Consider the following 18,220-nt stretch of genomic DNA (forward strand, 5'->3'; position numbering starts at 1 on the left):
TTCTCTTTCAATCATTTGAATCCCCAGACAACACATTTCCCCCTGTTTTACTGTTACCCGAACATATTGGCAATATTAAAACAGACTGTGTGTACTTTACCTGCCAGGACGAGGTGAGCTCTGGTTTTGTATTTGTCTATTGGGAGGAAAAAGTCCTCGAAGGCCTTCCTCACCTCCGGATTGGTCAGAGCCAGCAGGTCGTCAGTGTCGTAGCAGTGAGACGGACCAATCAGACTGCAGATACAGATTCAAACAGGTTTAACGTCCCTTCCTCCTTTAGGATTGATTCCTAAAGTTCTACCCACAGCTCAGTGCTTCTTATACGAGGTTAGTTTAAATGTAGTGCTTTCATTTCTCTGCATGTGCAGTGCAGTGAACACGTGTTACGTCTAAGATGATTTAATTTGAAACCTTCATACCCATAAATCTACATTACGTCAAATTGTAGAAACCAGATATTAAAGTCAAATAATGAGCCTGCTTCACTTACTGTTGTGCAATGAAAAATTGAAATGTAATCATTGTGTCTGCCTTTATGAGAGTAATTTCAAAGGCGATCAGAGTCAACTAGGGGAAACTTTTATTACAGATAATTATTTTTCTTGTATTTGCGCTCATGTAGGATTCATACCTTTGTACACTCTGCACTATAAGGGTGAAATTCGCCATGGGAACGCGTCCTTTGGGCTTCCTGGAGAGATGCAGTACTTCTTGCCATGTGACCTTTCCGTCTTGTGAGGATAAGTCGTTGCATGTGTTCAGTAAAGAGTAGAAGTCTCTCTCCCTCAGGCCTGTTGGTGAAGAGGAGAGGCAACAAAGGACAAACAATGAAATTACCTATTTGGGTATAAAATCATTTTCTCTACATATCTATTAATTTACCCAATAAAGCTCAACAATAATGTAAATGATTGTAAACAAATTCATTCATCTCACCTGTGGGGCTGACAGTCAGAGCAGCCAGGGCCCAGCGGAGTCCCAGCATGCATCTGTGCTGCAAGCAGAGTCGGTCCAGGCTGTACTGCACCAACGCGCCCAGAGACTGAGGTAAGCACTGCAGGCCCTCCGTCAACTGAGCACACAGAGAGGAAATACAGATTGATAAAGCAAGTGGTATCAGCGCAACATGTCAAGGGTTGTAGGAATGCATAATCACTAACAGTGGATTAAATATAAACATTGTCCTGCTCAGTCCACACTGAAATATGTCAGCAACTAATAGAAATGTAACTGTACAGTTTACTACAGATGTTCAAGGATCGCAAAACATCAACTCTGACTTGATGTGTGATATAGATAGATAGATAAATAAATAGAGAGATAGATAGATAGATAGAGATAGAGAGATAGATAGAGGGATAGATAGATAGATAGATAGAGATAGAGAGATAGAGAGATAGATAGAGATAGAGAGATAGATAGAGGGATAGATAGATAGATAGATAGAGATAGAGAGATAGATAGATAGATAGAGATAGAGAGATAGATAGAGGGATAGATAGATAGATAAATAGAGAGATAGAGAGAAAGATAGATGGACAGATAGAGAGATAGATAGATGGACAGATAGAGAGATAGATAGATGGACAGATAGAGAGATAGATAGATGGACAGATAGAGAGATAGATAGATGGACAGATAGAGAGATAGATGGACAGATAGAGAGATAGATAGATGGACAGATAGAGAGATAGATAGATGGACAGATAGAGAGATAGATAGATGGACAGATAGATAGATAGATGGACAGATAGAGAGATAGATAGATGGACAGATAGAGAGATAGATAGATGGACAGATATATAGGTAGAGGGATAAATAAATAGATAGAGGGATAGATAGATAGAGATAGAGAGATAGATAGAGATAGAGAGATAGATAGAGGGATAGATAGATAGATAAATAGAGAGATAGAGAGAAAGATAGATGGACAGATAGAGAGATAGATGGACAGATAGAGAGATAGATAGATGGACAGATAGAGAGATAGATAGATGGACAGATAGATAGATAGATGGACAGATAGAGAGATAGATAGATGGACAGATAAATAGATAGATAGATAGATAGATGGACAGATAGAGAGATAGATAGATGGACAGATAGATAGATAGATAGAGGGATAGATAGATAGATGGACAGATAGATAGATAGATAGATAGATAGAGGGATAGATAGATAGATGGACAGATATATAGATAGAGGGATAAATAGATAGATAGAGGGATAGATAGGTGGACAGATAGATAGAGTGATAGATAGATGGATGGACAGATAGACAGATAGATAGATAGATAGATAGATAGATGGACAGATAGATAGATAGATAGAGGGGTAGATACAAATATATATACGGATATGAGGAAAATATACATGTGGAAATACACATTTCCAGTAACAAATATAATGCAGGATATGATATGAAACCTTATCAAAGGAGGAAAAGTTCCTCAAGTCTTCACAGGCCAGGTGCAGGTAGAGAGGACTCGCTGCTCCCTTCTTCGAGATCAGCGTCTGGAGCTGGACGAGCAGACGGAGAGTAGAGGTTACATTAGATTTGAATTACAGGGGGACAACTCCTGAGTATCAATGGCAGCAACATAAGGAGCACCTGGTTGTTGAAAGCAGAGTCGCTGAGTTTCTTCCCGAAGGAGTCCAGTCCCTTCCGGACTATCTCCTTGCGGTCCGGCATGGTGAGCTGGCCGAGGGAAAACAGCACTGTGCCTCGTTTCTTGGCCAGGGTTTGTAACAGCGCTGCTTTGGTTGTGATGCTCACCACCAAACAAACACCCTGACAAGATAATAGAGAGTCTGAGTTTCAATGAAGCAGAAAATCACATACAAATTCTAACTTAAACAAAGCCACAAGTTTTATTTTGAATTCAAACATTCGGTATTGAATAAACATATTAGATACTTTATGTTGTCTATGGATTTCTTGAAGATGGACTGTGACAGAACTAAGGCCTATCCATGTGAATTTGGTTTAAAGATTGATGAATTGAGAATATCGACTGATGCATATTTTTCTCTTACATTTTTTCTTGAAAATGTCCTGCAGGAATGCACCTAAATATATTTTTATAATAATGAATCCCATTGTTTTTTTAAAATTAGCATGTAAATGACAATGTACTGTATATAAGGGGGCATGAGACTGCAAAGCTGACTGCACATATAGCAAAGTTCAAAAGATGTAAATCAAGAAGGCCCAAAGAAAAGCCTAAAGAGGGTTGAGCACCGGACTCCAAATATATATAAAAAAACCTCTAGGTTGAAGTGGAGGTATTTTTGCAGGAAGTGAAACAAGCTCATACTGTATGCAAAATCAACTTTTTCATGTCTTTTTTACATCAACACGTGTCCCCTCTGTGGAAAGAGATTCTGAAAGTCCCCCCTCTCAGAGGGGCGTGGGGAGGGGGCGTGGGGAGGGGCTCCTTATTTTCATCTAAAGTAACAGACAGAGAATCAGCACTTTGGAAACAGGGCTGAAACAGAGGGGATTATGGGTAATGCTGCAATGATCTGTTTGGTGTTTGGAGCCAAACACTTCAGAGACATGTTTGTATATATCTGAGACCTGTAATATATTGATGAAAAACAGTATAATAGGGGACCTTTAAATTACAACAAAAAACTGATGGATGGAAAGCCTAACTAGTGCAGGAAGTGTTAGTGTAGGTTCACTAGAATACTTAGGCTGTGTCGCAATTCAGCGGCCGCATCCTCCTGAGGATGCATTCGGAGTCCGCATACGTCACTTCCGCCAAACGAAGGCTGTCCCAATTCAAAAAACAGACAAGACTCCTCCGAATGCGGCCCGCAAATGCAGCCTTCTTTCCCCAGATTTAGAGGATACATCTGATGTACACTCCGCGGTCTACCATATCCCAGGATGCAACGGGTGACGGTGACGAATGAGTTTAAAAAAAAAATAAGGCTTGTAACGTTCCATCAACGGCTACAACGGTTTCAGCTGGATTCGTTTTTAAATGTACTCACCCAAATAGTAAACGACATGAAAGAAAAGTAAACCTATTTAATTTGTGTATTTAAATATACGGGCAATTGGAGATGTCTTCTTTATATTACATACATAAAATAATATGAAGTGAAAATATTTCTAAACCCTGTTTGGTTTTCATATTGTTGGGATTCATTATAAAGCTAATTTATTTATTTAACTGCTTTTGTTATACAAATCTTACTGCAACAATTTTGTTTTGATAGGGAGCAAGGAGCAGACTGCGCAATTTATCCAGATGCGCGGGGAGAATGAAGCCCTCTTCACGGGGGCCTGTTGCGACCTCGGGAAAATAATTTAAACATAACACCAAAATAAGTACAGCAAGATCTGACTCCATATTGAACAGTTTTGAAAACAGTTTTGAAAACAGTTTGAAAACAGTTTGAAAATATTTTGCCTAGTGTCAGAAATTATTACCGGCACTTGTGACTGCAGCTGGTTGCTAGGTGACGGGGGCGGCAAAATGTAGGGGTAACTGCCGGTGACGTACAAGGACATGCTCTGTAGACCGTCTCATTTCGCAGTCCGCGGAGGACCCAAGCTGGGTCCTCCGCGGACTGCGAGGCTGGCTCCAATTGGGACACAGCTTATGTTTTCCGTCAGTTTTCCTTCCATGTGACTGACCTTTGGCAGCTGCTGTGGGATCCAATCAGAGCTGAGCTGACCTCTGTCATCTTGGACCAGATCGACCCCGTCAACCAGCAGCACCAGAGGCTTTTTCTTCTTCATGTCACTCAAATTCGAGGCAAATTCAGACAGCAAATCTCTGTGATGAAAACAAAGGAAAGGCAGTAGCTGTAAGTGCCAAAAGTTCAGCCGTACCTGTAAAAGTTTTCAGGGACAATTGAAGATGTTTCTACCTGTAAGAATGGGGAAGAGGCGATTCCTCCTCAGTGTCTTTCATTTTCTTCAACCCCTGAACCAGGCAGCGCAGCAGGTTTTCCACGGAGCGTGCTGATTGGCTGGCAGCTGTAGAGTAGGAGATAACATCACAGGTAAAGTTTTTCCTCGAGTTGACTCCAGTCCTGAGGCTGTCTGCAAGAGCGGCCTGTGTAGGGAGAAATTAATAAGGAAACTTTATAACATGCAGATCATTTAAACACAGTAACCTGTTTATAATGTTGAGTTTTTCAGGCAGACAATGTGGAAAATTCTCTGGTTCTGGTTATTACAAAATAAGGAATACAAAAAAGAAATCTGGTTTAATTAATGGAAATTTAACTTTAGGCTTTCGGAAGGATTTTTTGGGGGATTTTTAGATGTAATCTGAGATTCTGATAAACTATTGAAGGGATTTTTTTATACATTATTTTTCACTTTTTTCTACTGTTCCGGACTTGTCATCTTTTTCAAGAAAACTATAATTATGAAAATTCTACAAAATAGCTGGAAAATAATTGTTAGTTGCAGAAATATAAAAAAAAAAATTGGCTGAGTGATAATAATCAAGCATTTTAGTGTTTCTCCTACATTAAGATATTTTGGACAACAAGCAAGCCATCATATTTATTTAAAAAATTCAGTACAAACACTCTGTATGTCATTAAGTATGGTATTCCTGTCATGTAATGTTTTTTCTTTATTATTTCTTGTTGGCTGTTATGTTTGTCTTCTATGTTGAAAAAGGGAAGTATGATTTCCACCCCAAAGAAGTCTGTACTATTGCCTACACTTGTATGCTTCTTCTCAATACAAATATTTGAAACAAAATTAAGTACAAACTATTTTATGATATGATACATGATTTATATGATTGACAATTGTTTTAGGAAGTTTACCATGAAGACAGTTTTCCCCTCTCCGGGCCCCCCCTCCACCACCAACAGCCCTCCTTTGGTCTGGCTCTGCTCCACCATCTCCCCGGCCGCCATCAGCAGCTTCGCCCGGCCAAAGAACTGCCTCTGCAGCGCCCCCTGGTGCACCTCCTGCTCCTTCACATCCAACGAAGCCTCCGCCTCCTCATCCTCCTGACACATGGAGGATAATGTGGTGTTTAACCAGAGATGGCAAAAGTATACACATCCTTTACTCAAGTAGAAGTACAGATACTCATGTTTAAAAATACTCTGGTAAAAGTAGAAATACTGGCTAAACTTCTTTACTGGTCATAGTGACTAACTTCAACAAACTGCTTGACAACAGCCATCCACAGATCTTCCAGCAAGGCCTTTCCAAAGTCCTCCAGGTTTTTCAGATACGGTTTCCCATCCACAACGCCTCCCCACTCACATGAGTAACTATGACAGAAAAACAATAGAATATTGTAAGACATTTAAAATGATGTTTTAGTGGTTTGAATTCAGAATTTCAAAATGCCAACTTTTTACTGAAAAGTCACAGTCGTTATAAAAAGAGTTTTAAAAACAAAAGCCCTTGATGATTGAGTGGTGTTCTAAAAGTATATTGAATTATTATTGTATTAGAGAGATTACTCACTTTTCAGTGACCTTGACTTCACTCTGCCGGATCCTTTTCTTCAGATAGGCCATTTTAGACTCAGCCTCCTTTGATTCAGCGACAAAGTCAGACCTCCAAGCCACTGGAACTGATCTGAGAAACAACCAAGAGTACATTCAAACATAATGACTTAAATGTGTAGTATAGCAGCATTGAATATGTTCAGAAATATTTTACAAAAAGCATCCTATTCATTCAGGTTTGTTGGAATTGGAAGGGGTCACAAAGTCATTTAAATTGTCGCATCTTAGGTGGCAATAAACACATTTCTCGCTTTAATCTATCATTCTGAAGTGAAAGTGTATTGTACAATGTATTGGCTATCAAATATAATTACATAATAATCGTTTAAAACAAGCAATTTTTCACTAGGCAATTCTGTCTGCCTCCAAAGACAACCACTAGCTGAAACAAAGGTCGGATTTATGGTATAAAGCCAAGAAAAATAGTCAAAAAAATGCTGAGATCAAACATGAAATAGTAATTGCACTGTTGTTGCGTCACTGCAGATTCATTTCTGAGGTCATCAAGTGTTTAGACAGATTGTGATGGTTTACTTGTTGATGTTTGGATCTCTGAAGTAGCACATCATCCTCTGCTGGGCTGTGTCGGGGTAAAGAGCCTCGAACTGACGGATCTCCATCTCCGTGATGGACAGATCTGCCGGAGCCGACGCCAGCTGCACACAGAGAAACAAATTAGGCTTTTTGTTATTTAAAAAAAAAAAAGATACCTTAAAGGTGGGGTAGGTAAGTTTGAGAAACCGGCTCGAGATACACTTTTTGTTATATTCCACGGAATGCTCTTAACATCCGATAGCAATGAATATCTGAAGTGCTTTGACAAAAAATCCATTAAAAACATGTCATCTGTGGAAGCCGTGGCGCTGTAAAAAGCACGACCAATCATCTGAGCCGACCCGGCTAAAATAACTGGATGGCCTACATGCCTGTCAGCCTTCCATCTGTGCACACACTTATCTCTAGCCCTCATTGGTCATGTGTGCGTTCGTGTGTGTTGGAGGAGGGGCTCTGTAAGGAAGTGGCAGATTTTTTCCGGCTTTGTATTTTCAAATTCTAGCGCACTCGAGCTGGTTTCTCCAAAATTACCTACCCCACCTTTAAATTAAATGTATCATCTAAAAAAACAAAAACATTTTGTTTTCCTTAAATGTATAAAAGAAGACAGATTTGTCATACCCTATATCACAAAATTAGAAATATACAATTAAATAATGGTAGTAGCGGACATTTCACTTTCAAACAATCCAGATTCTGAAGAAATATATTATATTTATTGGACGAATTGATGCTGCAGGTTCCACAACACACTTTATTTTAATACGCCATCAAGATTGGGATTACAGTAGTTAATATTTATTCATCCAGTCTCAATTGTTTATCTTATTCCCTCTGTTTAACTTTAATGACTTATAATGATCTTAACTTATTCTATTTTATTTAAAGATGTGAAGAATTGAATTGAAATCTGTTTTAACCAATAAATAAATAAACTCAAGGCTCCCTGGTAAATAATATGAGGATTTTTTTTTTTTTTTCTGAAAAAAATGCACCTTCCTGAATGAAGCATCAGTAATTCATTTAAATAAACATAGTCTGTACTACCATCTCCACATACTAATTATTTATCTCCATGTCATATCACAAGTCTTACCCAGCGGTGCTGCGGCAGGTCGGGGAGGACGGGTTTTGGGGGCACCAGGCCGTACCTTTCCCCCAGGATAGCTACCATCATCTGGCTGCGACAGACCTCCGACAGGCACAGCTGGGCGGCGCGGTCCGACTCCTCCTCCGTCACCCCCCAGCGCAGCTCCACCTCCTGCAGGTAGAGGCAGTGTGATGCCGCCCGCCGCCGCAGCTCCGGGAACACGCCGCGCACCAAGATGTCGCGCTCGGTGTGCATGTCTCTGAAGGTGGAGGAGATAAACACACGCACACCTCGCCACCTGTGAAAAGAAGAGTCATAGGAGATTAGAAAATAACTTTGAAGGTCACCTATTATGCAAAATCCACTTCTTCATGTCTCTTCTACATCAACATGTGTCCCCTCTGTGGACAGAGATTCTGAAAGTATCCGAGAAAAAAAGATTCTCTCTCTTTTTGTCCTGATCCATTTATATTAAAACCTGTCTGAAAATGAGCTGATCAGATTTTGGCCACTTTATGATGTCATAACGATGTGTTGTCTTGTGTAACCATTAGCCAATCACCAACCAAGGTAACCCCCCCCCCCCTTATCACCTGAATGCACCATTGTGTTCTTTGTAACCAAATACTGTATCTCTCAGAGGGGCGTGGGGAGGGGCTCCTTATTTTCATCTAAAGTAACAGACAGAGAATCAGCACTTTTTAAACAGGGCTGAAACAGAGGGGATTATGGGTAATGCTGCAATGATCTGTTTGGTGTTTGGAGCCAAACACTTCAGAGACATGTTTTGTATATATCTGAGACCTATAATATATTGATGAAAAACAGTATGATAGGGGACCTTTAAATCTTCAATCCAGCAGGAAAAACTGGGAAATGTCAGCGTAATTTAATTTGATTCTTAGAGGCCCTCTTTTTTCTTTTCTTTTTTAAAAAGCAGGAAAAATGAAGATCTAATGACCATCATCGTTGATAATGGATACTGCTCAGATTTGGTTCTTTACCACAAATCAAAAAAGGTTAATTACATTATCTTTTACCTGAGAGGCTTCTACGCATTTAAAGACACTTAATAGGGAATGACAAAAAACCTTTAGATTTCTGGTGCGGCAAACATAAAATGGGACATACTTGCATGTAGGTTACATATAAGTATATAGATAGTGTTAATGCTCCAAGTTTAAAGATGACAGAGAGGAAGTAGTTGGAGTAAAACTAGTGAGGAAAAAGGCAGGAAAGGGCAATGTCTACTGGCTTTCAATGTTAAAAATAAAACTGGTGATATTTTCTTTTTGCCCCCAAATAAAAGAAATTGACCTTGACTTGGGGCTGGCTGGTATTTGGACGACGTTGTCTGCGGTCTGAGGGCCTTTAGCTCCCTCTGGTGGTGGGACGTTGTACATTTTGTCTAAATGCTCCACATGTTCCAGCAGCCTGGATGATCCTCGTTCTGCCACAAACCTGGTTGTTAAAGAAAGTGAAACATAACGATCAATAATAGGTTAAAAGAAGTTAAACATAAAGTCTTATTGTCTTTTTGGGGAGAGATTTATTAGAACTGCAATAACACGTTCAGGTTGGTAGGATAAAGTTACAGCCAGCAGCTAGTTAGCTTAGCTTAGCATAAAGACTGAAGATGGAGGGAACCAGCTAGCGTTGCTCCGTTTCAAATAAGTCAGCATCTACCTTTCAGAACTTTTAAAGCTCATTAATAACTGTTTCTTGTTTCACAAATCTTACAAAATTATGGGAAAAATTACACTTTGCCGTTTTACTCGGGATTACGTGCTAGACCATTTTTAACATTTCAGTTTTTGCTTTGAGGTAGCCTACTTGTAAGTGGTTTTAACTGCCTTAAAAAAGTGAGTCATTCCTAAATTACGTAGACTGCTGATCTTCTCTCAACTTTGGCAAAATAGTTTTAACCGTTATCATAACCAGAAAGCCAAGAGTTTGCCTTCTTACATTCATACAGTCAAGAGTTATTGAATTGTTTTTGAGAATAGAAAAGGGCTACAAGAGATTTTACCTCAGCATTTGTTCACTGAAGCCTACCAGCTTCACATAGTTTCTTTCAGGGCAGAAGTCTGACTCTCTGCAAGTGGAAAATACAAGATATAAAAAAAGAAAGAAACATTGAAGATGACCTTATGCTGAAGAATGTTGTTATAAAATGGAATTGGTACAGGTTAAAAGGTCCACCTGTGATTGTTGTGAATGCAAAGTTAGCTTCACAATACTGTATGTGAGATATATGAGTACTAGCAGCTACAGCAGGAAAGTGGAGCATTACCGCTGTAACAATAAGATTTCCACAATGAGAGCGTTGTTGTTTATTTCGTTCCTGTATCTTTTGATGGCCCACTTTAATTCCTCACTCATCCAGTAGTCACACAGCACTATGATGTTGTCCACCTGAGATAGAGAAAGCATGGGAGATCCAGGATCACAAAAAAGCAACGTGTTTTGGGCAAAACCAGGGTTCTTTCACTTTTGATCCAAACTGTCTTAACACAGGTAATGGCTCAGCAAGTATCATTAAGCTGCAGAGCCACAGTGCAAGCATTTTCAGACTTTAGGACATGCAGCTCTGTACATTTCTAAAAGCAAATGTATCTACTATGAAGACAGTACTGTGTATTTGCAACACCACAACAACTTCTAAAAGTTTGGTTTTATGTAGATAAAACATGTTAATACATATTTACATATCCACTAACCTTATTGTTTTTGGGAATCATTTTGCTGATGTTAAATGTCTCCCTTTCTTCATATGGCGTATCTGATAATGTCTGTTAAAGAGAAGTAATCATTATTAAAGGCACATTACAATGAATAAAGACTTCCTCCACAACACTGCCCATCTTTATTTTAGAAGGATATATTTCAGTTGTATCCAACCTTGTTGACACTGTATAGTTATTACCTTTGTTTAACTTATTCACATCACTCCTAAGAATGATGCAATAGAGAAGAAGTCCTCACCTTTCTTTGCTTCATCACACTCCTGACATTATCCAGGAGAACATCAGACTTCAGCTCGGCTTTCTTGAAGGTAGAATAACTAACTAGAGTGATCTGACTGTCCTCAGCACTGCTGCCGATCATCAGAGAGAGCAAAGCTGCCGTCTCCATAACCTGAGAGCGAAAAAAGGAAGAGATTGATAATAAAAACAAGCGAATTCACTACGGGAGGGTTTTTAAATATACATTTCAGAAATCAGAAACAGATACAGGTTTACTGCCAAGTAGGTTTTCAAATACAAGGAATTTTCCTTGGAGTATGGTGCATACATAAACACAGTTTAAGAAGATATATGGTAAGAAAAACACAAAAATATGATATATAATATTAAAGAAAAACTTATAACATTAAAGATCTAGACCATTATTTCCATTAAATATAGATATACCAAAAAACTAGGTACAGTATACTCTGAAAAAATACTCAGAATAATACAATAAAATATGTACAGTATTCTTATGAAAAGTGGAAAGCTGTGAATATATTAAGAGAGGTAGCTTCTGTACAAATGTGCAAAAATATTCTGAGGGTCGTGGGTTTCCTCCTCCGATTCTAACTGGCAAAACTTAAATAGAATAAATGAAAAACAAGATATTGTATGTATACGCATTAAAGGTGGGGTAGGTCATTTTGGAGAAACCAGCTCGAGTGCGCTACAATTTGAAAATACACAACCGGGAAAAATCTGCCACTTCCTTACAGAGCCCGTCCTCCAACACACACGAACGTGCACATGACCAATGAGGGCACGAGATAAGTTTGTGCACAGATGGAAGGCTGACAGGCAGGTAGGCCATCCAGTTACTTTAGCCGGGCCGGCTCAGATGATTGGTCGTACTTTTTACAGCGCCACGGCTTCCACAGATGATATTTTTTCATGGATTTTTTGTCAAAGCACTTCAGATATTCATTGCTATCTGGATGTTAAGAGCATTCCATGGAATATAACAAAAAGTGTATCTCAAGCCGGTTTCTCAAACTTACCTACCCCACCTTTAATGTAATGCATATGTCAGTGTACGTGTTACTGCTAATCAGAAGAAAACTCACAGAAGCAGTCAGTTTGTCAACCGGAGGTTTCTCCCTCTTTCTCCTTCCGCTCCTTTCTTCTTCCTTTTCTTCTTCTTCTTCCTCCTTCCCCTCTTCTTCTTCCTCCTTCTCCTCTTTTTCTTCCTCTTCTTCTTCTTCAACAACAGGGAGGCAGAAGTCCGGTTTCTCATTCCATTCACGATCTTCCGGTATGTCACAGGACAGGAGGATCAGGGTCCGTCCGGGCAGCGGAGGCACGTTGAAACGACAGGAGATCTGGACCGCCGTTTCCAGAGCTTTACGGTACCGGTCCAACAGAACCAGAGTTACCTGACTCTGACTGGATGCACAGACACAGAGAGCTTTAATATAAAACTGGATATACTTTTGTTTTTAATGCACGCAGACCTCAAATTGTGTTTGATGTCTTTGTTAACTGATGTAAGAAACACATGTTCAATCTCAGCAAAAAACTGTGCACACTTTCTTTCAAAAAGGTTGTTTTTTGACTTGACCACCAAATATCATTGAATTATTGACTACTCTAAAGGTTTGATTTTGCATTTTACAGGGGAATTATAATTATTTTGTTATTCTTAGTACTCCCTTACATTTTTTTTAACAAATGTGCACTTTTAATTTCCTTTCAAATGTTTAAATGCTGCTGACTAGTACTGCAATATCTTTCCTAGTGTTGGCATCAGCCACAGAAACAATTATACGTTTAAATATAACATTTAATACATTAGGAAATCATCGTAGAAAAACGTAAAGACATTTCTTTACTTGGCCTTCAGGAGCTGCTCCTTCTTCAGTTTGTATAGTCGATAGATAAACGGCACTCCAAGCGTCACCCTCAGCCGGCTCTTCGGAGTCGTGTCCCAGTCCTGACTCTCGAAGCGTTTGCCCTTGGGAATCTTTTTCAGGATGCCCTTCAGGATCTCTTTAACGGGTGGGATTGCTTTCTCTGACGCTTTGGGTAGAGGAAAGAGAGGCAAAGAGGAATAAGTGAAAGTTTTGTATGTGTTGCAGCATGTCAGAGCTAAACTTCATTAAAGTTGTCCTGTAGTGTGGAAGGTGGAATGTGGTGCCATGTCTTAAAAATGTTGCCATAAAAAAGCAGTAGTACAAAAATGACTTTCAGTAAAGACTTGAGTACATGTATCTCACCCAAAGAATTCATCTCCATGATGACTTTGTACGCAGCGAGGAACCTGATGGGAAACTGACGGCTCTGAATGACTGCTTTCTGTAAACACATTGGAAACATAACGGTTGCTGAAACAACTCAAATATAATTACAAAAGAAACATAACAAGCAACTGAAAAACACAAAAACGACCTAAAACTATTCATCAGTTTGAATAACACCGTTTTCTTTGACCTTTTACCAAGTGATTTTGATCATGTTGTTGGATCTCACCTTATTGGTCAGTCTGCTGAGGATCTTCTTGTGATGAGCCTCACTGATGCCTGCTATGATCATGTTCCTCAGGTTCCTCAGCATGGCCATGAAGGGAACAGACTTATTGTCTGCACAGTAGAGACATTATTCATCAGTGTGATGATAGACATGTTGGATAATATATATCTGTGCTGTATGCATATGTGTGTGTGTTTCAAATGCATAGATACAGCTTTAAATTCTCATTTAAAAATGGTATTCAAACCCAGTTACATTCAAGGGCTTTATAGACACATGCAAGATAGCTACAGTGTAGTTTTGGCAAAGAAAATATTAAGTCACACACTACTACTACTACTACTACTACTACTACTACTACTACTACTACTACTACTACTACTACTACTACTACTACTACTACTACTACTACGCGACCTATCATATCATTGAGAAATACGCATTTATAAGGGACACAACAGTGCAAGAAAAATTAGGAATTTAACTATATACATTTAAATGGAGTAAGGTAAGATAAAAACAGAATGTAAAATAAATGTGTGCGCGCGTGCGCGCGTGCGTGCGTGCGTGCGTGCGTGCGCGCGTGTACCTATGAGTTTCTCCCAGGTGGCGGCCTTGTTCCCCTCCCGGCTGAGCAGCCGTTCCCACGTCTCCGGCTCTTTGAGCTTCATTCGCTTCCCGGCTTTCTCCCTGTCCCACGAGCCCTTTATTCCACTGCGGTTGAATATATTGGCATCTGCAGGATACCTGAAACCCACACAACCAGATCACATTTTAAAGTGGAAGCAGGACAAGTTTTACAAGAAAAGGCCTAAGACAAAATCTTACCCATTCCCCCTTTTTCTCCCCTCCTCGTTTAACCCCTCTATTGCGCATTTATATGATACTGTAGGATTTCAAATATACCTTTATATACATATTTTTCATAATACTGTACACTTTAAGTGTCTGCTAATAAGTATTTTAACAAATGTAATGAATGATACTAATGTAGGAGTAACTATGTGAGTCATCAGTGTGTGTTTGTGTGTCTTACTTTTTCCCCAGAATGGCCATAACATATTCAGCCGGTTCCTTAATGTGAAGCTTCTTGATCATCTTCTTTATGCTGAACTCGCTCTGCTTTTTATCCACCACCGCTTTGCCGTCCTTTACATTCAACTGCGCACACACACAAACAAGGATAAAATAGAGTTATCCATGTGGTAAGGTTTGCCCTAAAACACTAAGAAGATGGGTCTTGATGTTTGGAATAAATCATTTTATAAAAAGTTTTTTAATTGAACAATCTCTACTCAACTGATATCTGCAAACACAGCAGCAAAGTATGTGAACTGAAAATACCTACATCAAGATAACCCCCACTTCTAACATAACGTAAAGAAATGCTTCTCATAGGAAAAGATTATTGAATGCTTAAAAGAAAAAATGTTTTTAAAACCATGACTACACAGTGAATACACGATCAATTAACAAGGAAAAAGTCTTGATCAATTTAAGTGAAACACGTTAAACAAAAGAAAACTCTATAAAAACATCAGTTTACAAACTTAACACAACGTGTACTGTGTGATCCAAGTCTCATTCACTGAAAGATATGCTCACTATTCCTCCATTTTAGAAAAAAACATACTTTTGAATATGTATTCCCACAGTTAGTAGCGTGTCTGTTCAAGTGCGTTATGCTAAATTGTTTCAAATAGTAAGGTTTAAGAGAAAATGCATGTGTTTAAGAAGTAATGATTATACGACAAATGTGTTTTTTAATAAACATTTTGCTGTTGTTAAACGCAACCTTCCTTTAGTTCAATTCATCACGACTTTTCTCCATTTTTGTAATCTGGTTTTATACTCTGGTTTTGTAATCTTGTTTTTCTTCAAGAAACATGTGTAATTGGTTTACAAATGGTCAGTTTGTTGGTGAAGTATTCCTCGAAGAAGACGGTGAAGTATTCCTCGAAGAAGACACTTAAGTAACTCACAAGTGTAAAACATCCAACACACTAGTGGCACAATAGAAAAGTAAAGTACTGAACATTGACTTACAATCTTCTCCAGCAGGCCAGTATCTGCTCTGAGCAAGTTCGCCCACTTTTTCATCTGCTGAGCAGTCGGTTTCTGGAAATCAAAGATACGTAGAACAGACCATGGAGTGATGAAGAGGATATTTAAGACACTGAGTGTTAATTAAGAGAAAGTAGTCCATTGCACTATAATAGAAAACCACATGAAGTTTCAATATTTTTTTAGAAGGAGATTCTGAACGAGTAATACTTTATTTATTCCTGGGGGGAATTGGATTATGTATCAACTGCTCCATTTTAGAACAAAATACATTTAAATAACTTATATAAACATAGAGAAGTTAAAATAAAACTGTTTTATATAACAACAATAAATATGCATAAGGTGTGAGGTGTGTGGGTGTCCTGCTTTGTTTTTTACCACAGTGAAAGCAGAGAAACAATTATACTGACGAACCAATTTCTGTCCATAAGTTGAGTTTAGTTTGGTTAAACCTTAGTTTTCATATTGAACTGAATGAAAACTTCTGTACCTTAACGTTTTGCCTCTTGCGGTTGTGTTTACAGCGGTGTTTGCGCGTGTTGTATTTGGCCAGCTGATACTCGTTGAACTGCTTGAACTTGTCAGCCATCGCCTTCTTCAGGCACATCGGCAGGGAGCGGCTGAAGCACTGGAGACGGACACACATGGTGGTGAGATTTCACAGAACTGACACATCCAGATCCCACCAAACAGTAAACAGTCACTAAGACTTACTGTACTGTAGATCCTGACTACTTCCAGCCAATCAGAGGGCAGCTGTACGGCAGCACAGAAGTATCTGCGGACATGAGGCTTGGTGGAGGGCTGATTGGCGGCCAGAGCCAGTAAGAAGTTCGCTGTGATGCGGATGTTCAACTCCTGACGGGTGTAGACTGCCACCTGAATGATAAAAGCAAGAACACCACATTATACTTAACTATTGAGAAGGATTATTGCCCTTTACCGTCATATTGGTTGCTGCCTGTCTTGGAATAAATTTCACTGGCCTGTTTTATGGAAGATAATACAACAATCAACAATCAACAACAAATATGGCACATAGTGATAATATCGTGTTACAAATTAAAATGTTAAATCAATTTTTTTAAATCTGATCAGAATCAGATATGGTTTGCCAAGTAGGTTTACACACAAATAATTTGCTTTGTTATAAATGGTGAGTACATAAACAAAATGAGAGAAATAAAGTTGTAAAAAGAAAAGGAACAAATATTCTACTATTTGTAATGCTATTAAAAAATAGTATAACATGTAAAAAAATATATAACGACATTTTTGACAGAAAAAAATAATATATAAACAAAAGAATAAGAACGAGAACAATTAAATTAAATTAACTCAGGATCAAAAGCGAGAGTTAAAAACCCAACTATGACAACTATAAATAACTATGTTAAAGGCTCTGTGGTAATGTAGAGGTTAATGTTTTCTGGAGTTGCACTAACCTAAAAATAACACATATTGTAAATGATGTTGATTAATCATAAAAGACATTATGGGATGTTCCATTCAAGCTGCTGTGCTGTGGTGCACTTTGAACGCATCGAGGAGGTTTTACAAGGAGATACTGATTGAAAAGATAAGGCTGGCAGGCAGCAAAAAAGCCTCACCCACCAAAGAAATGTGTTTAAAACTTGTGTTTGTGTTTTCCACCAGGTAAAAAGCAAGGATTTGAAATTGTTGATGACATATTGTCCCAAACGTTTATCTAACTTTTTTCACAGCTTTTGGGGAAAAAGTGAATCACTTGAAAGAACAAGATACTGAACCAGTAACTCAACGGTTTAAATATGAAATAACTTTAAATCAAAAAGTACATGCATATTTCAGAGTAGCCCGTGATATTTTGTTCTTAAGTCATGTTGCATTTTTCCTACTGTCATATTGATCACTCAATAAAAATCAAAGCATGAGCAAAATCTTCTTCTATTTCTATAAAGTGTTGCATTTCTAAACATTTCTTGCGTGTTATTCTGGGTCGATTTCCTTGATTTGTTACCATGATAACCAAATAAAGATGCATTGGGATACAGTACATACCCCTGCACACACCCACACAGACAGACATGCATCCGCACCTTGAGAAGAAACTGGGGGTCGGAGTCAGAAATGTCCTTGGCCAGGTTTTTGATCTTGGTCCAGACGCTGTCCTCTGAGTCCCACTCATTCTGACCCGGAGCCTTGCTCTTATTCACCAGCGAGCAACACACCAGGTTCAGCAGCAGATACTGAGGAACGGATAGAAAGACAATGAAATATCTCTCTGCGGGCTTAAAGTCACATAAATAAACATATAAAAGAAGCACACAGGTATGCCATGTTCCTCCTACCTTGTTATCTTTCAGCTTCTCTTCAATATTTTCCTTTGCTCTATCAATCTCAGCAAATTCCTCCTGTTTGATGACCATAGTTTGTTCAAGTTCCTGGCTGTCCAACTCTATTCCAAGAACAGGTATCTCCATGGCTGTCCCATCATCCTCTACCTCTTGTTCTTCCGACGAATCACTGTCTTCCTCAGAATACT

General features: G+C 38.8%; 1 protein-coding gene across 1 annotated transcript in view; it reads right to left on the reverse strand.

Moving 5' to 3' along the window:
* The window catches only part of tep1 (telomerase-associated protein 1), a 38,322-nt gene that overhangs the window by 18,761 nt on the left and 1,341 nt on the right, over positions 1 to 18,220 (reverse strand). Inside the window, exons 3-30 of the mRNA XM_079651360.1 lie at positions 18,027 to 18,218; positions 17,775 to 17,924; positions 16,411 to 16,575; positions 16,187 to 16,324; positions 15,676 to 15,747; positions 14,666 to 14,790; positions 14,219 to 14,376; positions 13,630 to 13,739; positions 13,377 to 13,455; positions 12,993 to 13,179; positions 12,228 to 12,546; positions 11,138 to 11,290; positions 10,873 to 10,944; positions 10,446 to 10,567; positions 10,182 to 10,247; positions 9,470 to 9,613; positions 8,159 to 8,450; positions 7,042 to 7,163; positions 6,464 to 6,577; positions 6,147 to 6,264; positions 5,806 to 5,994; positions 4,888 to 5,075; positions 4,652 to 4,793; positions 2,612 to 2,791; positions 2,428 to 2,520; positions 937 to 1,072; positions 632 to 791; positions 101 to 234 (exon numbers count right to left, since the gene is read on the reverse strand). Coding sequence (XP_079507486.1) covers positions 101 to 234; positions 632 to 791; positions 937 to 1,072; positions 2,428 to 2,520; positions 2,612 to 2,791; positions 4,652 to 4,793; positions 4,888 to 5,075; positions 5,806 to 5,994; positions 6,147 to 6,264; positions 6,464 to 6,577; positions 7,042 to 7,163; positions 8,159 to 8,450; positions 9,470 to 9,613; positions 10,182 to 10,247; positions 10,446 to 10,567; positions 10,873 to 10,944; positions 11,138 to 11,290; positions 12,228 to 12,546; positions 12,993 to 13,179; positions 13,377 to 13,455; positions 13,630 to 13,739; positions 14,219 to 14,376; positions 14,666 to 14,790; positions 15,676 to 15,747; positions 16,187 to 16,324; positions 16,411 to 16,575; positions 17,775 to 17,924; positions 18,027 to 18,218 — 4,120 coding nt within the window. The remainder of the gene's footprint in view (positions 1 to 100; positions 235 to 631; positions 792 to 936; positions 1,073 to 2,427; positions 2,521 to 2,611; positions 2,792 to 4,651; positions 4,794 to 4,887; positions 5,076 to 5,805; positions 5,995 to 6,146; positions 6,265 to 6,463; positions 6,578 to 7,041; positions 7,164 to 8,158; positions 8,451 to 9,469; positions 9,614 to 10,181; positions 10,248 to 10,445; positions 10,568 to 10,872; positions 10,945 to 11,137; positions 11,291 to 12,227; positions 12,547 to 12,992; positions 13,180 to 13,376; positions 13,456 to 13,629; positions 13,740 to 14,218; positions 14,377 to 14,665; positions 14,791 to 15,675; positions 15,748 to 16,186; positions 16,325 to 16,410; positions 16,576 to 17,774; positions 17,925 to 18,026; positions 18,219 to 18,220) is intronic.

This window comes from Notothenia rossii (genome assembly GCF_949606895.1).
Source record: "Notothenia rossii genome assembly, chromosome: 9".
NCBI classification, from domain to species: Eukaryota; Metazoa; Chordata; class Actinopteri; order Perciformes; family Nototheniidae; genus Notothenia; species Notothenia rossii.